Here is a 17,609-nt window from a genome sequence, read left to right on the forward strand (position 1 = left end):
CGCGTCCGCTCATACCAGCTTCCGGCCACGCCTCCACATTGGCTTCAATTTAGGTGACCTTTGGTCAGGTGGAAGTGAAGTGGCCATGGGCAAAAGAAAGTGATAGTGCAGTACGCCAGTACATCTGTGCCTGGTGTATATATAGCCAGGGGTAATTATCCTGGTCCAGTCCTCTTAGGAGCTTAGGGTGTCGGCTGGCTCCACCAATCTTTCCAGAGAATTCTAGTTAGTCTTAGGGAGAGCTTGAAAGGGGGAAATGAGCAGACTCTGTTTTCTCCTTTCCTCAGGCCACCAGCTTCAAGAATTCAGCAACCAATAAATCTCCATGGGATGCTCTGCTTCTGATTCAGCAAGAAATACAAGATTTGAGAATCTGCATTACCAGGTGAGGAGTCAGTCAGCAAGGTAAATTGCATAAAGCTTTCAGACCCTGCTGCTGTGGAGGGGTTACCAGTTAAGAAACCCTACACACATCAGTAACTGATGTGTCAGTAAAAGTTGACCAGTTGTATCTTTTCACCTGCACGTCGGCATGCGAATTGCAGGAGTTATTGATAGAATACAGTCACCAGCTAGAGATTCTAAAGAGGGACACTTGAATAAGAGTGTAAACAGAGAGCCATTGCTTCCAACATTGCCTAATTCATGCACATATATCTAGCAAAATGATTTGCACTGTGTACAGACTGTTGTTGGATGTATTACAACTCCTATTTTGCATTCAAGATTTGTTCTAAATTTGGCCTGGTTACTGATTCCTACTACACCACACGGTGACCATTGCGTTGCATTGCACCTACTACATCTCCTGCCTGGCACCCATACAACCATCAACATCAAGCGCACCTCAAACTATCATCAGGCAGGAGCCCCAACTACAGGGAGTGCCCGAGGGAGGAAGGGGTGTTCCCTCCTTTTTACTGAATCAGCCCTCGGAAGCGATGGCCTAAGGCAGACCACTGTGACATATCCTCTAATCAGGACCACTAGCACTCTCATCCTCCCCTCAGGCTTCTCTGGGGCTCACTGCAATAGGTGCACTGCTAATATGCCAAAAAGATAAATAAATAAAAGATTATTACTCATGAGGTCAAAGACATTTTTGCTTGTTTTAGGGGAAAGAAATTCCTTCCTGACTCCAATCAGGCATTCAGAATAACTCTCTGGATCAATGACCCTTCTCCAGAAATCTATTAACTATAACATGTAATATTATTACACTCCAGAAATCCATCCAGGCCCCTCTTGAACTCTTTTAGTGAATTCACCATCACCACCTCCTCAGGCAGAGAGTTCCATAGTAAAGAATTATCTTCTATGTTTGTGGGAGGAGCTGCTAGAGCCAGGATAGGCATGCCTATGGACCGTCCCCGTCCCTACCCGACTGGCTGGAGTGTGCCCGATGCCAGCGACGAGGTAAGGCCTGAATAAGTGGGCCACCCAAGAGGAAGGTATTTAAGAATGGGATGGGAGGGAGGGCAAGAAGCCGGGCGCCCTTCTGCTTGTGGGAGGGGGTTTAAATGAGGTAAGCGCGCCCCTCCCACAAATACAGGCTGCAAGCAGCCTTCAATACTTGTGGGAGGAGCTGCTAGAGCCAGGATAGGCATGCCTATGGACCGTCCCCGTCCCTACCCGACTGGCTGGAGTGTGCCCGATGCCAGCGACGAGGTAAGGCCTGAATAAGTGGGCAAGAGAATCGGCAAGTTGCAGGGTATGAAGTATTTATTGAAGCATTGTGCGGCCTATAATGCCAAAGAACAGAAGGCTCAGGATACTTCCGTCCGTGGATTTGGGATGTACCTTGAAAAGCAGGATGATCTCCATCGACCCATCTTACGGATGATGTGCGCTGGTACCTGGTGACTGGATGCTGCCGACGCCGCCCCTATTCGAAATGAGTGCCCGGATATTGCGCTAGGGTTGTAACCCAAACCTGCGGCCAGGGTGCGGATATTGGCGATGAACATGGTGGAAGACAGGGGCTTCCCGTGAACTGGGAGTAACAGGCCGTCCAAAGCGGGAGATTGAAGGGAGGCCAGGAGCTCCTGGAGCACCTTGATAGGACACCAACAGTTAGACGTGGGGTAAAATTCCACCTCCGTGGGGGGACCGGTTTGACTGGTCTTGGAGAACGGAATGGACAAGACAAAGTGGTCGGAGTGCCATGCGAGATGCCGTCTTAGCAGGGTCGTTCGGGAGATGGTGTTGCAGGTGAATTCCCCGGGCCTGAGGAACCCATAAAACCCGAGATACATGGCTGCCTTCGTGACGATGCTTGCAAATTGGCCAAAAGGAAGCCCATCCAGGGCTATGGATAACCTGCGGAAAAGCTCACCTGAGACCGGCTGCCTGCGCACCTGGACTGCCGTGCTGACCTTCTGAACGCCCCTGAGGGTGGCTTTGATGGCCTGATTCGAGAAGATGGACCTGGCAGAGGGGTCGCTGAGCATCCGGTGGTGCTGGATGCCTGCCAAATACAGCCTGATGGTATTGTATGAGAGGTGGCGGTGGGAGTGGCAATGGGCTATGAACGCCATGATGAAAGTGACCTCGTCTACGTTCCCCTGCGGGTGAGTGTCAGCAAAGCGTCTAAACATGCTGAACCCGGTATCATAATTCCTGGCGGTGCTGGTGGCTAGCGACCGCCGGATCAATGACTGCGCGGTTGCGACCAGGGGTTCTAGTCCAGCAGGAGGGCGCTGTAAGGTGGAGCTGGAACGCCGACAGGATCCGCCTCTGGGAGTTCCTGGAAGAAAGTATTGAGATTAAAGCGGGACAGGGCGTCAGCTGCCACATTCTGCGCTCCCTGAATATGGACCGCGAAGATGTGGAAGTTACACTCCAGGGACAGCCAGACAAGCCTACGCAACATAGACATAATCCTGAGATTTTTGGCCCTCCCCTTGGAGATCACTTCCACCAGAACCTGACTGTCCGTTCTCAAGATGACCGATTTGTTTGCCCAGAGCGGACCCCAGACGTGGGCTGCCGCCACAATGGGGTATAGCTCCAATAGTGGCGAGGACCTCATGGCCCCCGCCTCGGACAGGAGCTCCACCGGCCAACTGCCGACCAACCAGTGCGGATAGAAGATCGCCGCGAACCCGCGGGAGCCCGCGGCGTCGGTGTAAACCGTGGGGGAAGCCGCATTCGGGGATGGCACGAACAAAGAAATGCCATTCCACCCGGTCAGGAAGGTTCGCCACATCTTAAGATCCGCCATGGCAGGACCGTCCAGCCGGACGGTGGAGTCCTGATCAGGAGCAGCCGGGAGGAGATTGAGGAGCCGCGAGATGAAGGACCTCCCCTGTGGCATGATTTTGAAGGTACATGTAAGGAATCCTAACAGGGACTGGAGCTCCTGCCTGGACAAAACTCCAGAAGAGGCCGCGGAGGCAACGGCGGACTTGATCTTGGCCAACTTGGCCGCGGGGAGGCTGGCCTCCATGCGGACCGAGTCCAGAGTAATGCCCAAGAAGGTAACCCCCGTGCCTGGACCCTCTGTCTTGGCGGCTGCCACCGGGACCTTGAGCCTGGCGAATAGCTGGAGCAAGCTCCCCAAACCTGATGGGGGGCTCTGGGGCCTCTCGACGATTAGGAAGTCATCTAAGTAATGAATGACCATTTCCATCCCCCCATGATGGACAAGGATCCAATGTAAGGCACAGGCAAACTTGTTGAACAACCACAGGCTGCTTTTAGACCCAAATGTAAGGCGGTTAGCAAAATAAAACCTGTCTGCCCACTGCAACCCGTAGTACTGCCATAACCGAGGAAGGATGGGGAGTAGCTTGAAGGCATCCGCGATGTCGGCCTTGGCCAACCAAGCCCCCTCCCCAGCCAGCAGGATGAACTGAATGGCCTCGTCAATGGACGAATAGGACATTGAGAACTCCCCCGATGGAATCAGGGAGTTGAGACTGGGGATCGGCGACATGTGTGGAGCAGACAGGTCGTATATCAGACGCTTTTTATTTGAAGCTTGTTTGGAGACTAGACCAATGGGGTTGATTCTCCACTCGGAAAAGGGAATGGTTTCAAACGGGCCTAGCAGGAACCCTTTGCGGACCTCGTCCCGCAACAGAGTGGCCACCGCCTCTGGATCCTGTAAGGCTGACTGCAGGTTCCCTCCTTCCCAGGAACTTTGCGGGAGGGTAATGAATCCTGTGTTGAAACCCTTCTCGAAACCGGTGATGAGGAACTCCACTGACTGGCGATCCGGGTGATCCCGTAACAGGATGCCCAAGAGCTCGACGTTGATGTCGGATAGTCATAGAGCCTTACGTTGCCTCTTCGGGCAGCTGGAGCGGGGGTGGGCCCTGAAGCAGAGGGAACACACATGCAGAGCTCTACAACTGTTGAAACCACAGCCCCCGGCATTAAAGTTGTTGCAAACCTGACTTTGGCCTAAGAAGGTGATGGGCCTGCCCAGCTTGTCGGTGGAACCCTGAGACCGTTGCGCGCCAGAGGGGCCTGGCTGGGAGCTTTCCCGGGCCGGGGTGGGAAGATTAGGGCACCAGTCGGCCGTGTGCTGGATGGATTGGCATGAAGCGCACGTGGGGGCCTGCAACCCAGCAAAATGACGGCAGAACAGCTCCATGTCCAAGCTCGCCCAGTCCGTGATGAACTGGAACTGAGCGAGGGCGGCTGCCGCTTTGGCTGAAAAAGACCTGTGATAATCGTAGAAGTTCTTTCCCCCGTATTTGTACCCTAAGTCGGTGACTTGGTACAGGTAGGAGTCCAGCTCCTCACGTCTGTGTGGCTGGACGCTGCAGATGGTATCCCGGTAGAGGCTGAATGCCAGGACGAACTCGGGAACCGACAGTTTCCGGTTCAGGCGGGAATCCTTGGCACGCGTGACCACCGAGACCTCCCCGCAGTTGATGATTTTATTCTCCGATACGTCTTGCGACGCAATGAGAATGGACGCCAGGTTGACGTCCCTCCCCGCCAGGATGTCCTTTTTAAGGTTTTCCGGAATGTAATGCGAGGGGGCAATCTGGGGTCTGACACGGACCGTACCTGGCGTCAACTCTTGGGACGTAGACGGCAAGACCGGACATGCTGGAGAAGGCAGGGCCGGAGGAGGCCGGGACTCCCACTCCCCCATCCTAGTCTGGATATCTGCCACCGAACCTGCCAGACTGGCGATGGTGGCCTGCAGCTGCAGGAGGGTCAGCTGGATTGATGAGGGAGAAGGCTCCTCGTTTGACCCTGATGGAGCCGTCATCAGGAGCCGGTACAGCTCCGCTTTTCTTGCGGTGGCAGGATGGTGAATCCCTCTCCGTCTGAGCTCCGCTATCAGTTTTGGAATGGTCCAGCTCCTCAGGGAGGGGTTGCTGGCGCGGCCTGACACGGAGGTTCCGGCCAAGGACAGATTCTCCTCCGACTCAGGGACCTGCGACATCTTCAAGCTGCATGGAGGAGGTATGAAGGTGACATATAAGACTTCCTTTCCCCCCCCCCCCCGGGAGCCCGACCGAGAGCTACAGGGGAAATAGTTCTCCTGACCGAATGGCGTTGCCTGCTACTTACCTTGACCGAAAGGAACCACGTTACAGACTTCTGTATGAGGCAGAGACCTATGAACGGGAGCTTATGACCACGAATAGCTAAATGCGGTAATAGGTCGTAGCACAGCCTTGCGGCTGTATCTTACCTGAACCGGGAAAATAGGCGCAACGACCGTGGTTTGCTAGAAGCTCTGGTGGTTGCGGCCCTGCTTATGAAAAAATAAATAAAATAAGCCGTGCTTTACCGTTGCACGGCGAGGGCCGCTACCTGCTGGTCAGTGAACCAACCAAACACCTGAGCGATTCAGGGAACCGTTGCCCCTGAGCGACTCCGAGAACCATTGCACCTGAGCGATTCAGGGAACCATTGCACCTGAGCGATTCAGGGAACCATTGCACCTGAGCGATTCAGGGAACCATTGCACCTGAGCGATTCAGGGAACCATTGCACCTGAGCGATTCAGGGAACCATTGCACCTGAGCGATTCAGGGAACCATTGCACCTGAGCGATTCCGGGAACCATTGCACCTGAGCGATTCCGGGAACCATTGCACCTGAGCGATTCCGGGAACCATTGCACCTGAGCGATTCCGGGAACCATTGCACCTGAGCGATTCCGGGAACCATTGCACCTGAGCGATTCAGGGAACCATTGCACCTGAGCGATTCAGGGAACCATTGCACCTGAGCGATTCAGGGAACCATTGCACCTGAGCGATTCAGGGAACCATTGCACCTGAGCGATTCAGGGAACCATTGCACCTGAGCGATTCAGGGAACCATTGCACCTGAGCGATTCCGGGAATCATTGCACCTGAGCGATTCAGGGAACCATTGCACCTGAGCGATTCAGGGAACCATTGCACCTGAGCGATTCAGGGAACCATTGCACCTGAGCGATTCAGGGAACCATTGCACCTGAGCGAATCAGGGAACCATTGCACCCGAGCGTCTTCAGGGCACCATTGCACCCGAGCGATTTCAGGGAACCATTGCACCCGAGCGATTTCAGGGAACCATTGCGCCTGAGTGACTCCGCCAACATTGCACGTGAGAAACAAGAAACATTGCATATCAGTGAATCAGGAACATGCACATGGGTGAATGGAAGGGACATCCCTGGGTGGTACCTGAAGGCATTGTCCCTGAGCGATTCAGGGCAGACATGGCGCCTGAGTGGTACAGGGAAGATATTGCGCCTGGGTGATGCAGGAAAGAACATTGTGCCTGAGGGCTTCCGGTGAAGACCTTGCGCCTGAGCGAATCAGGGAAGACATTAGCGACTGCGTGATTCAGGAAGACATCTGTGCTTGAGCGTTTTTTTTTTTGGAAGACACGTCTGGGTGATTTAGGACCAAATTTTTTTTTTATTTTTTTTTTAACAAGGTGGATAGTGCATTCCTGTCTCTACATGTTCTGCCATCCTAGTCTTGGGACTTGAGACAGAGTTTACTGTAACTGTTTTTGGAAGCAACCTGCACGTGTCACCATTGATTATCATATCCTGGTTTGCTTATGTGTGACATACTGCCCCAGCACCATTGCTCAGATTTACATGCACATACTATGAAGTGGCACCTTGACTTGCGGACCGAGGTGTATGACCCAGGGAGATCAGGCCTACTGCCTCAATCTCTGATCCCCCCTGACACACACACCGCCAGCCAGAGGAGGACCGCAGCCGCTGCCGGCCCCCCTCCCCCGCCGCATGGATACCGGGGACCGGGCCGCCGCTGCGTTGTAAACCCCCCCCCAACCCACATGCTGCCCGCAGGCGCCTCACCTGGCGTGCCGCGTGGTGCTCAGGTGGCTCTGCCGCAGCCGCAAGGCGGGAACCGGCAGCCGCCGCGCTGTCAGTTCAGCCAACCCCCCCGCCCCCCCGATGCGCCGGGTCAGACGGCGGCTGCTGATGATACGAGGTGCCGGTGGCAAGGCGCATCTGGCCGGGCCGCAGCAGTGATACTCACGATACTCCCGAGGTGATGATGGGGAACGCACGAACGGGACGACGAACCGACAGAGCCGCGACCGGAAGTGACGTCAAGGCGCTGGAAACTGCAGAAGCAAGAAGCCGGGCGCCCTTCTGCTTGTGGGAGGGGGTTTAAATGAGGTAAGCGCGCCCCTCCCACAAATACAGGCTGCAAGCAGCCTTCAATACTTGTGTAAAAAACTTTTTTCCTCTAGAAGTAGAAAAATTCCTCTCATGACAGTCTTGGTGTTTTAAAATGTGAATTCGAAAGATTTGAGAATAAATAAGCTTACCCAGGCTAAGTGAATAAATACATTTACTAAATGTGCTAATAAAAAATTGTTCTTAATTAAAGTACCTTTACAACACACCTGAATATAAATAGAACATAGCAGAGATCTCTGTACTGACCCCTGATATATTTATACATAGTTATTAGATCTCCCCTGAATAACCCTAATTTTGATAATCTTTCAGGGTACTGTAGTTGCCCCATTCCAGTTATTACTTTAGTTGTCCTCCTCTGTAACCTCTCCAGCTCTGCTATGTCTGCCTTGTTCACAGGAGCCCAGAACTGTACACAGTACTCCATGTGTGGTCTGACTAGTGATTTGTAAAGTGGTAGGACTATGTTCTCATCACTGGCATCTATGCCCTTTTTGATGCAACCCATTATTTTATTGGCCTTGGCAGCAGCTGCCTGACACTGGTTTCTACAGCTAAGGCTAGTTTCACACTAGCGGCAGGACGGATCCGACAGGCTGTTCACCATGTCGGATCCGCCCTGCGGCTATTTCGCCGTGCCCGCAGACCGCCGCTCCGTCCCCATTGACTACAATGGGGACGGGGGCGGAGCTCCGGCGCAGCACGGCGGTGCACGGAGAAAGCCGCCGGACTAAAAAGCCTGACATGCAGTAATTTTAGTCCGGCGGCCTTTCTCCGTGCAGCGCCGTGATGCGCCGGAGCTCCGCCCCCGTCCCCATTGTAGTCAATGGGGACGGAGCGGCGGTCCGCGGGCACGGCGAAATAGCCGCAGGACGGATCCGACATGGTGAACAGCCTGTCGGATCCGTCCTGCCGCAAGTGTGAAAGTACCCTTAGTTTGCTGTTCACTAAAATTCCTAAGTGCATTTGTCAGTGTTAAACCTCATCTGCCATAGTGATGGACGAACATCGGCCGGGACGATTCGCAAACACGATCGCGCGAACATGATCAAATGTTCGCGAACCGCAAGTTCGCGGCAGGCCCCATTCACTTTAATGGCAGGCAAACCTGAAAAGCCTTAAGGTCATATTTGCAGCCACCAAATACTAGAAGTGCACAAATCATCCCACAACATGGACAGTGACATACCAGAGGGGGATCAATGGCATAAATTCCCACAAAAAATATGTATTTTAATCAGGGGCCATTTGTATGCGTCTTAAAGGGAAACTCTCAAAAATGTGCCCTGTTGAAGCCTAGAAGATTTTTATTTTAGGCCACGGGAGTACAGGCCCCAAACATTATGCATTCACCGGACAGAAAACATTAAGCGATTACGTGGCTGGAGGTATATTAGGGTACTTTCACACTAGCGTTTTAGTTTTCCGGTATTGAGTTCCGTCACAGGAGCTCAATACCGGAAAAAAAACGGATCAGTTTTATCCTAATGCATTCTGAGTGGAGTGCATTCCATTCAGGATGCATCAGGATGCATCAGTTCAGTCCTTACATTTTTTGGACAGAGAAAATACCGCAGCATGCTGCAGTTTTTTCTCCGGCCAAAAATACTGATCACTTGCCGGAATGCGCAGACCTTTAAAAATGCAAAAAAAATGAATACCGGATCCATTTTTCCAGATGACACCGGAGAGATGGATCCGGTATGGCAATGCATTTGTGAGACAGATCCGCATCTAGATCCGTCTCACAAATGCATCTGTGTGCATCCGGATTACTTAATCCAGCAGGCAGTTCCGGCGACGGACCTGCCTGCCAGAATCCTCTGCCGCAAGTGTGAAAGTACCCTTAGACGGTCAGTGGATAACAATTTTACTGCAGGCCAGTAGAGTACAGGCCCCAAACATTAGGCATTCACCGTACAGAAAACATCAAGTGATTATGTGGCTGGAGGTATATTAGACGGTCATTGGATATCAATTTAATTGCAGGCCAGTGGACTACAAGCCCCAAAAATTATTCATTCACCTTACAGAAAAGAACAAGTGATTATGTGGCTGGAGGTATATTAGACGGTCAATGGATATCAATTTTACTGCAGGCCAGTGGACTACAGGCCCCAAAAATCACTCATTCACCGTACAGAAAAGAACAAGTGATTATGTGGCTGGAGGTATTTTTATACGGTGACCGCCTAATGTACCTCCAGCCACATAATCATTTGTTCTTTTCTGTATGGTGAATGCATAATTTTTGGGGCCTGTAATCTAACTGGCCAACAGTAAAATTGTTATACTGTGACCGCCTAATGTACCTCCAGCCACATAATGACTTGATATTTTCTGTACGTTGAATGCATAATTTTTGGGGCCTGTAATGTAACTGGCCAACAGTTAAATTACAGGCCCCAAAAATTATGCATTGACCGTACAGAAAAGAACAAGTGATTATGTGGCTGGAGGTACATTAGGAGGTCACTGTATAGCAATCTTACTGTTGGCCAGTTACATTACAGGCCCCAAAAATTATGCATTTAACGTACAGAAAAGATCAAGTCATTATGTGGCTGAAGGTATATTAGGCGGTCACATATAAAAATACCTCCAGCCACATTATCAATTGTTCTTTTCTGTCCGGTGAATTAATAATTTTTGGTGCCTCTAGTCCACTGGCCTGCAGTAAAATTATATTTTACTGTGCAACAGGTCAACCAACGTCCTAGGTACAAATCTGCTGACAGAAGGACTTTAAGGATCCTCCACTTACTTCTAACTTTGTCATTGGTGCCAATCTGTACCAAAACCGCTGGCCCCTCCCAGTAATCTATCAACCCAATCCGCACTATGAGAGCTACACACCGTTTGACAATCCTGGTCTTTGTGACAGATTGTCCTATAGTAAAGTAAACTTTTCCTAACCTCTTTGAGGAGTTGTCCCATCTCAACATTTATGGTATAAATGGGCCATCAAAAAGAAGTGGGAGCGTTCACTAGGATTGGAGATCCCAAAATAGCTGAGAGTGGGCTCGGCTAATTTTCCAGCAGTCTCATGGTGGTGAATAGAAAGACGGCCACGGTGGGGAGTCTTGCTCTCCATTAACTGCTATGAGATTTCCAAAAATAACTGAGCACACTTGCTGTTTTTTTCTGAAGTCCCATAGCAGTGAATGGGGAGGCCACCACAACGTGTCCTCTTCTTCACTTCATGGATCCCGTTCTGGAGATAAGAATGGGTCCCTGAGGTGAGACCCGCACCTATCTGTCATTGCTGGATTATTCTACTGATCTCTCATCAATGTCCCAGATGGGAATACTTCTTTGAGTACCAAGCCTATTTTGCCATTAAGGTCCAAATCTGTTTTGTTTTGAAATTGGCCCCTTCAGACAGCTGTATCTGTTTTAGTTTTCTGTTGACATAGCTGTATCAGAGCTTGTTTTTTGCAAGATGAGTTGTATTTTTTAATGACACAATTTTCCAGAGGTGTAAAGTATGGCCTATAAGCCTCCTCATAACTCTGCAACTGTCATGGCCTCTCCACTTTATTGACTTTAGGAGAAGTCATGGCCAGGGTGATCACATTTACACTGCTCGGCCCTGTCAATCACAGTGCAGAGGGCGTGACAGTTGCAGAGAGAGCAGAGCCTCTAGGTGTAACGGCAACGCCCCCGTTGCTCCTAGAGGCTCATTTGCATATATTAAAGCTTTATTTTTCTCAGCAATGCGGGCACATGTGAACATGGGACCAACACAGATGTCTTCAGCTGCCAAGTGCACATGTAACAGGTCAGCCAGTTTCATAGCTACAAATCTGCTGACAGATTAATTAATTAATTAATTATTTTTTTGGGGGGGGGCAGGAATAGGAAAAATAGGAATATAATTGTTTTACGCTGTTTACTGCGCAGTTTAATTATCATACTAACTTTATTATATGAGTCATGACGATTGCAACTGTGAGTGTATGTGTGCAGCAAGCCAGGGAGGGGGAAAAAAGAAGGTGGGAATGGTGGTAGCGGCAATAATGGTGGTGGTAGTAGTACTCACAGTGGTGGACCTCACTCTGACAGTCCCTGAGCTGTGCAGTGGATGGAGTGGTGCACCTGTTCTTCTGCTTGGGGGAAAACTCTGGCTTGGGATGTCCTGCTAGTGGCAATTGGGGTGACCATGGTGTTGATTTTTCCAAGCCAGCATAAAGAGTAGGTGGAGGAGATAGGTAAGGCCATCTCTGAGTCCTTTTCCAGATAAACAATGCAATTTCTCTATCTTCTTATCAATAATTTTGCAATGCCCAAATATCGGGTGTAGTCCTGTAAAAGGTGGCAAGTCTGTTGCTAGGGTATGGAAGTGTGCCTAAAGCTATGAACCAAACCAAAATGCAGTGAAGTCCACAGCCTGACACATGTGTTACCTTCACTGGCTTCTTGTTCATGCACTCTCCCTTTAAATGGCCTGACTACCTTCTATTAGTGTCAGTTCTTCTTTCCCTCAGAGGCTGTCACTTACTATAGTCACCTTTTCTTGACTCACAGGGCTGGTGTATCCCTGCCTGCTACTGTGCCTCTTACCATTCTCACAAGCTGCTACATGTAGCCCCCAGATAAGAAGGGTAGGACCAGCCCACACCTAGCAACTTAATCCAGGGTTAGTAAATTAATTCCTTACTCCATATACAGCTTTTAAGGAATACAATGCATTACATAATACCATTAACCTCTTTACCAGTGAACCACCAGGTCACTAGGTGTGTATGTGTGTCGTTATTTTTACTATTTTTACAAAATAAACCCATTTTTACTTTTTAACTGTCATTTTGTTTTTTGAATAAACCTTTAATAACATTTATTTCATAATTGAATGTATTTAATCAGCGATTAATGCTGATATAATGCATTTGTTTATCCAGTATACCAAAGCATTATAACCAGCAACCAGTGTTGCTATGGGGTTAAAGTGTTGGGATCTACATTATCTCCAATCCTGACTATTACAGAAAGAGCCAAGCTGGCAGTCAATGCTGCAATCACTATCACATAACTGTACATCATGCAAGCTTAAAGAGGACCTTTCACCTGAAAATGAAAGTTAAACTAAAGATATAGCCTTACTTACATGCCCCCGGTATTGCTCATTCAGTCATTCATTTTTCAATCAGTGACCCCGTTTGTCCGCGCTGCCCCCTGCGCTGATTGGATGCGCTCCATGCCAGGGAGAAGAATGACACGCCCAGGAGAACTTTTGAAGGCCCACCAAGTTGAGCCGAATGGCTTATTAGCATTCAAGGCGGCAAATATTTCGGGGGGCAGCGCGGACAAACGGGGTCACTGATTGAAAAATGAATGACTGAATAAGCAATACCGGGGGCATGTAAGTAAGGCTATATCTTTAGTTTAACTTTCATTTTCAGGTGAAAGGTCCTCTTTAAAGGGGTGGTGCCACCACTAAATGTTAGTTTAACATAGTTTAGCATGAAAAACTAGTTACTTTTTTAATTTACTTTTGGTTACAAAAATACTCCAGTTGTGAGATATTTTCTTTACGTCATTATTTTGGCACCCTCTGGTATTTAATCTGTATAATTGCGCATCCACCCACTGAGGTGGTCGCACATGCTCCGTTCCATTCTTCAACTGCCATAGCTAAATAAATAAAATAAAAAAATAAAAAATAATATATATATATATATATCTATAGGGGGAGATTTGTCAAACTGGTGTAAAGTAGAACTGGCTTAGTTGCCCAAAGCAACCAATCAGATTTCACCTTTCATTTTCCGTATGTCCACATGGCCGTTCTGCAAAAAAAAATATAGAACATGTCATATTATTGTCCGCATTATGGATAAGACTGTTCTATTAGGGGCAGCCATTCCGTTCTGCAAAATGCAGAATGCACACGACTGGTACCTGTATTTTGCGGATCTGCAAAACATCCAACGGTCGTGTGCATGAGCCCTTAGTGCGAGAGGAGAGCTTATGCGAAGAGATGAACATGACCATCATAGTGAGAATGTACAAACAGTAGCAGATAAGGGATCGACTTCTCCTCCTAGTATGATAACCACCACATTACGCCGAGTTGATAGTATAAAAAGTTGTATAAAAAATACTATACAAATCCCACTGACCACAATATTGGCAGTTGTAAACCGATAACCATAGCCATCTGAATTGCATGATAAGTTACCTAACCATACATTGTCCATACATTGCAAACTAAAAAGAACATGTATCGTTAATTTTTTCTTTTTCTTTCTGTTTCAGATGTGATATGAAGCCTGTGCTGCAATCTACACTGAATCATAAATATATTATAACATTCCCCACATTAGCTTTACTCGCCCTTCTGCTATTTACCTTTAATAACATTTATAAATATGGTTCCCTTGAATCCCGTTGTTCCAGTCAACTTCTTCCATCCCAAACAGAAGCAGATTTGATTGTGTTGCTATGGACATTGCCCTTCGGCAATCACTTCCCCTTAAATCAGTGTCCAAAACCCTTTAATAATCCTCGGTGCTTCTTCACCGATGACCGCAGCCTGTATTTGAAAGCAAATGCTGTCATTTTCCACCACAGAGATGTTTGCCGCTCCAAAAGTCAAATGCCACAGATACCGAGACCAGAAGGACAGTACTGGGTGTGGTTTAACTTGGAATCTCCAAGACATAGTCCAAATTTGGACTTGATGGACAATCTCATCAACCTCACTATGTCCTACAGAAGTGACTCTGACATCTTCACTCCTTATGGTTGGCTACAGAAGAAAGATGTATCTCAAAATTTTACCATTCCAGAAAAGTCTAAATTAGTAGCATGGACTATAAGTAACTGGGATCCTACATCTAAGCGGGTTAAGTTTTATAAGGAACTAAAGAATCACATAAGTGTAGAAATTTATGGTCAAGAACACAAACATTTATCTATGGACAAGTTAAATGCAGTCTTATCAAGCTATAAATTCTACTTGTCATTTGAGAACTCCATACATACAGACTATATCACTGAAAAACTCTGGATGAATGCTCTACAATCTGGAACTGTGCCAGTAGTTCTAGGCCCACCTAGAAAGATTTATGAAAAATTTATTCCTTCAGATTCTTTTATTCATGTTGATGATTTTCCTACTGCAAAGGACCTTGCTGATTATCTGCTAGAACTGGATAAACAGCCCCTTAAATATGAACAGTATTTTAGGTGGAGGTCAAGACTACAGCCGGTTGGGGATGCCAGATGGAACATCCATTACTGCAAAGCCTGTTTAGCTCTGCATAAGGCTCCATCATACCGAACTATTCCAAGTCTTTCTAAATGGTACACATGATGGATGCGCCAACATCTACACCGCACTGCTGAAGTGATTGACGGGTGAAAAAGGAACATTTCACTCTATATGGACCTGATGGCTGATGGAAGAATATCCTTGTAAACTTATTCATGATTACAACTTAAAAGAATTACCTTTATTTAGTCTTGAGAAGAGACATTTAAGAGGGGACATTATTAACCTATACAAATATATAAATGGCCGTATAAAAAAACTTGGTGAAAAGCTGTTCCATGTAAAATCCCCTAAAAGGTGCTGCCTCCGACTGGAGAAGAAAAAGTTCAGTCTCCAGAAGCGTCAAAGCTTCTTTACTGTAAGAACCTTGAATCTATGGAATAATCACCTCAGGACGTGGTCACAGTGGACAGTATAATAAGGTTTAAATGTATTCTTAATCCTCTTCGCGCTTCTCGGCTTGGCTGAGAGATGGCTCTCTTTCATGATCTTTAAGTTCTCTTGATGTTATTAGTTTAGATATGGTATATCTTGTCTCCATGCATTCTCCCGATATCCGTGTTCCTTACCTAATGTATGTGTCTTGTCTCCTCTTCTATCCTCCTTCTTGTTTCCTTACTCCTACATTTTTGATATTTGTTTATTTATTATAATTTTTTTAGTTCTCCTTATTATACTCATATTCTCAAATGTTTCATAGGTTGATACTAATCAACATTACTAGTGTCTTATATATTACATCTTTCATGTGTTTTTCACAATTGCCTCTTACAATGCTTGGTAATTATTATTGCTAATCTGCTTGGATAAATCAATAAAAACTGATTGAACCATAAATGTATTCTTAAAAGTAAACAGCATTAATGCTTATGAAAATGTGTAGAAATCTGGGTCTCGCTTCTTTTTCTAAAAGTCACATACCCAACGCATCTCTTGGTTGAACTTGATGGACTTATGTCTCATTTTATCCATATTGACTACATAACTTTCATAGAAACATAGCAACATAGTTTTTAATCCTGAAAAAAGACATTTGTCCATCCAGTTCAGCCTATTATCCTGCAAAGATGATCCAGAGGAAAAAAAAAAAAAAGACCCCTGTGAGGTCGAAGCCAATTTTACTCACTTTAGGGGGGAAATTATTTCCCGACTCCTGGATCAACAATCCATCTCTAGTAACTATAACCTGTAATATTATCACCACCTCCTCGGGCAGAGAGTTCCATAGTCTCACTGCTCTTACCATAAAGAATCCTCTTCTATGTTTGTGTACAAACCTTCTTTCCTCCAAACGCAGAGGATGTCCCTTCGTCACAGCCCTGGGGATAAATAGATCATAGGAGGGATACATTTAATTTTGGCGATCTTTCTGGGTCCTGTAGTCCTCCCATTACTTTAGTTGCCCTACTTTGAACCCTCTCCAGCTCTGCTATGTCTGCCTTGTTCACAGGAGCCCATAACTGTACACAGTACTCCATGTGTGGTCTGACTAGTGATTTGTAAAGTGGCAGGACTATGTTCTCGTCACGGGCATCTATGCCAATTTTGATGCAACCCTTTATCTTATTGGCCTTGGCAGGTCTTTTGCCATGTCAGTGTTACCCAGTGTTTTACCATTTAGTATGTACCTATGACATGTATTTTTCCTTCCCATGTGCATAACTGACACTTCTCTGCCCAAGCCTCGAATCTACCGAGACCCTTCTGTAGCAGTATACTGTCCTCTTCCATGTTAATTACTTTACACAATTTAGAAAAATTGATATTTTGCTGTGCAAGCCTTCTATAATATCATTAATAAAAATATTGAAGAGAATTGGGCCCAATACTCCCTGTGGTACCCCACTGGTGACAGTGACTCTACCAATACTGACCATTGTGGTACCCCACTGGTGACAGTGACTCTACCAATACTGACCATTGTGGTACCCCACTGGTGACAGTGACTCTACCAATACTGACCACTGTTGTACCCCACTAGTGACACCCCCGTTACCCATTCAGCCGCTGGGTCCACGTCACGTGTTATCCCCCAAAGGTTGTAACCTTTCACTCGCTGAGGGATAGCACGTGGTGTGAACCCAGCGGCTAAATGGGTAACGGGGGTGTAGCTTTTATGAATGGATAGTAATGGAGGGAAAGAGTTCGATATAAAAGTAAGTGCTACGAGTCGGATACAGTTTAAATTAGTTAACCTACAAAGTACTATTTCTATGTTTTATTTGTGTGTAATTGTGATTTAATAAGATTGGGAAACCAATGTTTTAACTATTTGGATATTAATGATGTTTATGCTAATTTTGAGCAATGGGGGTGTGGGATTTAAGTGGATTTAAAAGACAGCCCAAAATAGGAAGGAGTGTTCGCCTCAACGAAGCGCCAAGCGAAACCTGGGTCGGGCAAGAACAAGAGGGCATATATCTTCTATGAGATGTTTTAAATTCATTCACGTTTGTAAGTATAATAAACCGTTTTATAATTGTCCCTGGCTGACGATGCTTCACCACTTGTGCGACTCCTTTGCTAATTCACAGAGTTGCTCAAGGATAAAGAGAGCGTCTTATGTGGATACCAATGTGTCTCTATGTCTGAAAGTGCATATGGCTCCAAACTAAAGAGGAGCACCTCCGGTGGATTCTGAGCAGTGCGGTCCGATACCTATAATTACTCTCTTTGGCAATGAGT

At 47.3% G+C, this 17,609-nt stretch overlaps 1 protein-coding gene across 1 annotated transcript; it reads left to right on the forward strand.

Moving 5' to 3' along the window:
• Nucleotides 1–283: 283 nt before the first annotated feature.
• On the forward strand, nt 284–15,980 carry LOC122920749 (3-galactosyl-N-acetylglucosaminide 4-alpha-L-fucosyltransferase FUT3-like). The gene is made up of 2 exons (XM_044270463.1): nt 284–385; nt 13,907–15,980. Exon 2 carries the CDS (start codon nt 13,914–13,916, stop codon nt 14,964–14,966), a length of 1,053 nt encoding a protein of 350 aa, XP_044126398.1. The 5' UTR covers nt 284–385; nt 13,907–13,913; the 3' UTR covers nt 14,967–15,980.
• Nucleotides 15,981–17,609: the final 1,629 nt, after the last annotated feature.

Source organism: Bufo gargarizans, chromosome 10, assembly GCF_014858855.1.
Source record: "Bufo gargarizans isolate SCDJY-AF-19 chromosome 10, ASM1485885v1, whole genome shotgun sequence".
NCBI lineage: Eukaryota > Metazoa > Chordata > Amphibia > Anura > Bufonidae > Bufo > Bufo gargarizans.

What these genes read in the sequence shown, in the direction of transcription:
- LOC122920749 (XM_044270463.1), top strand. Translation starts at nt 13,914, where the DNA reads ATGAAGCCTGTGCTGCAATCTACACTGAATCATAAATATATTATAACA.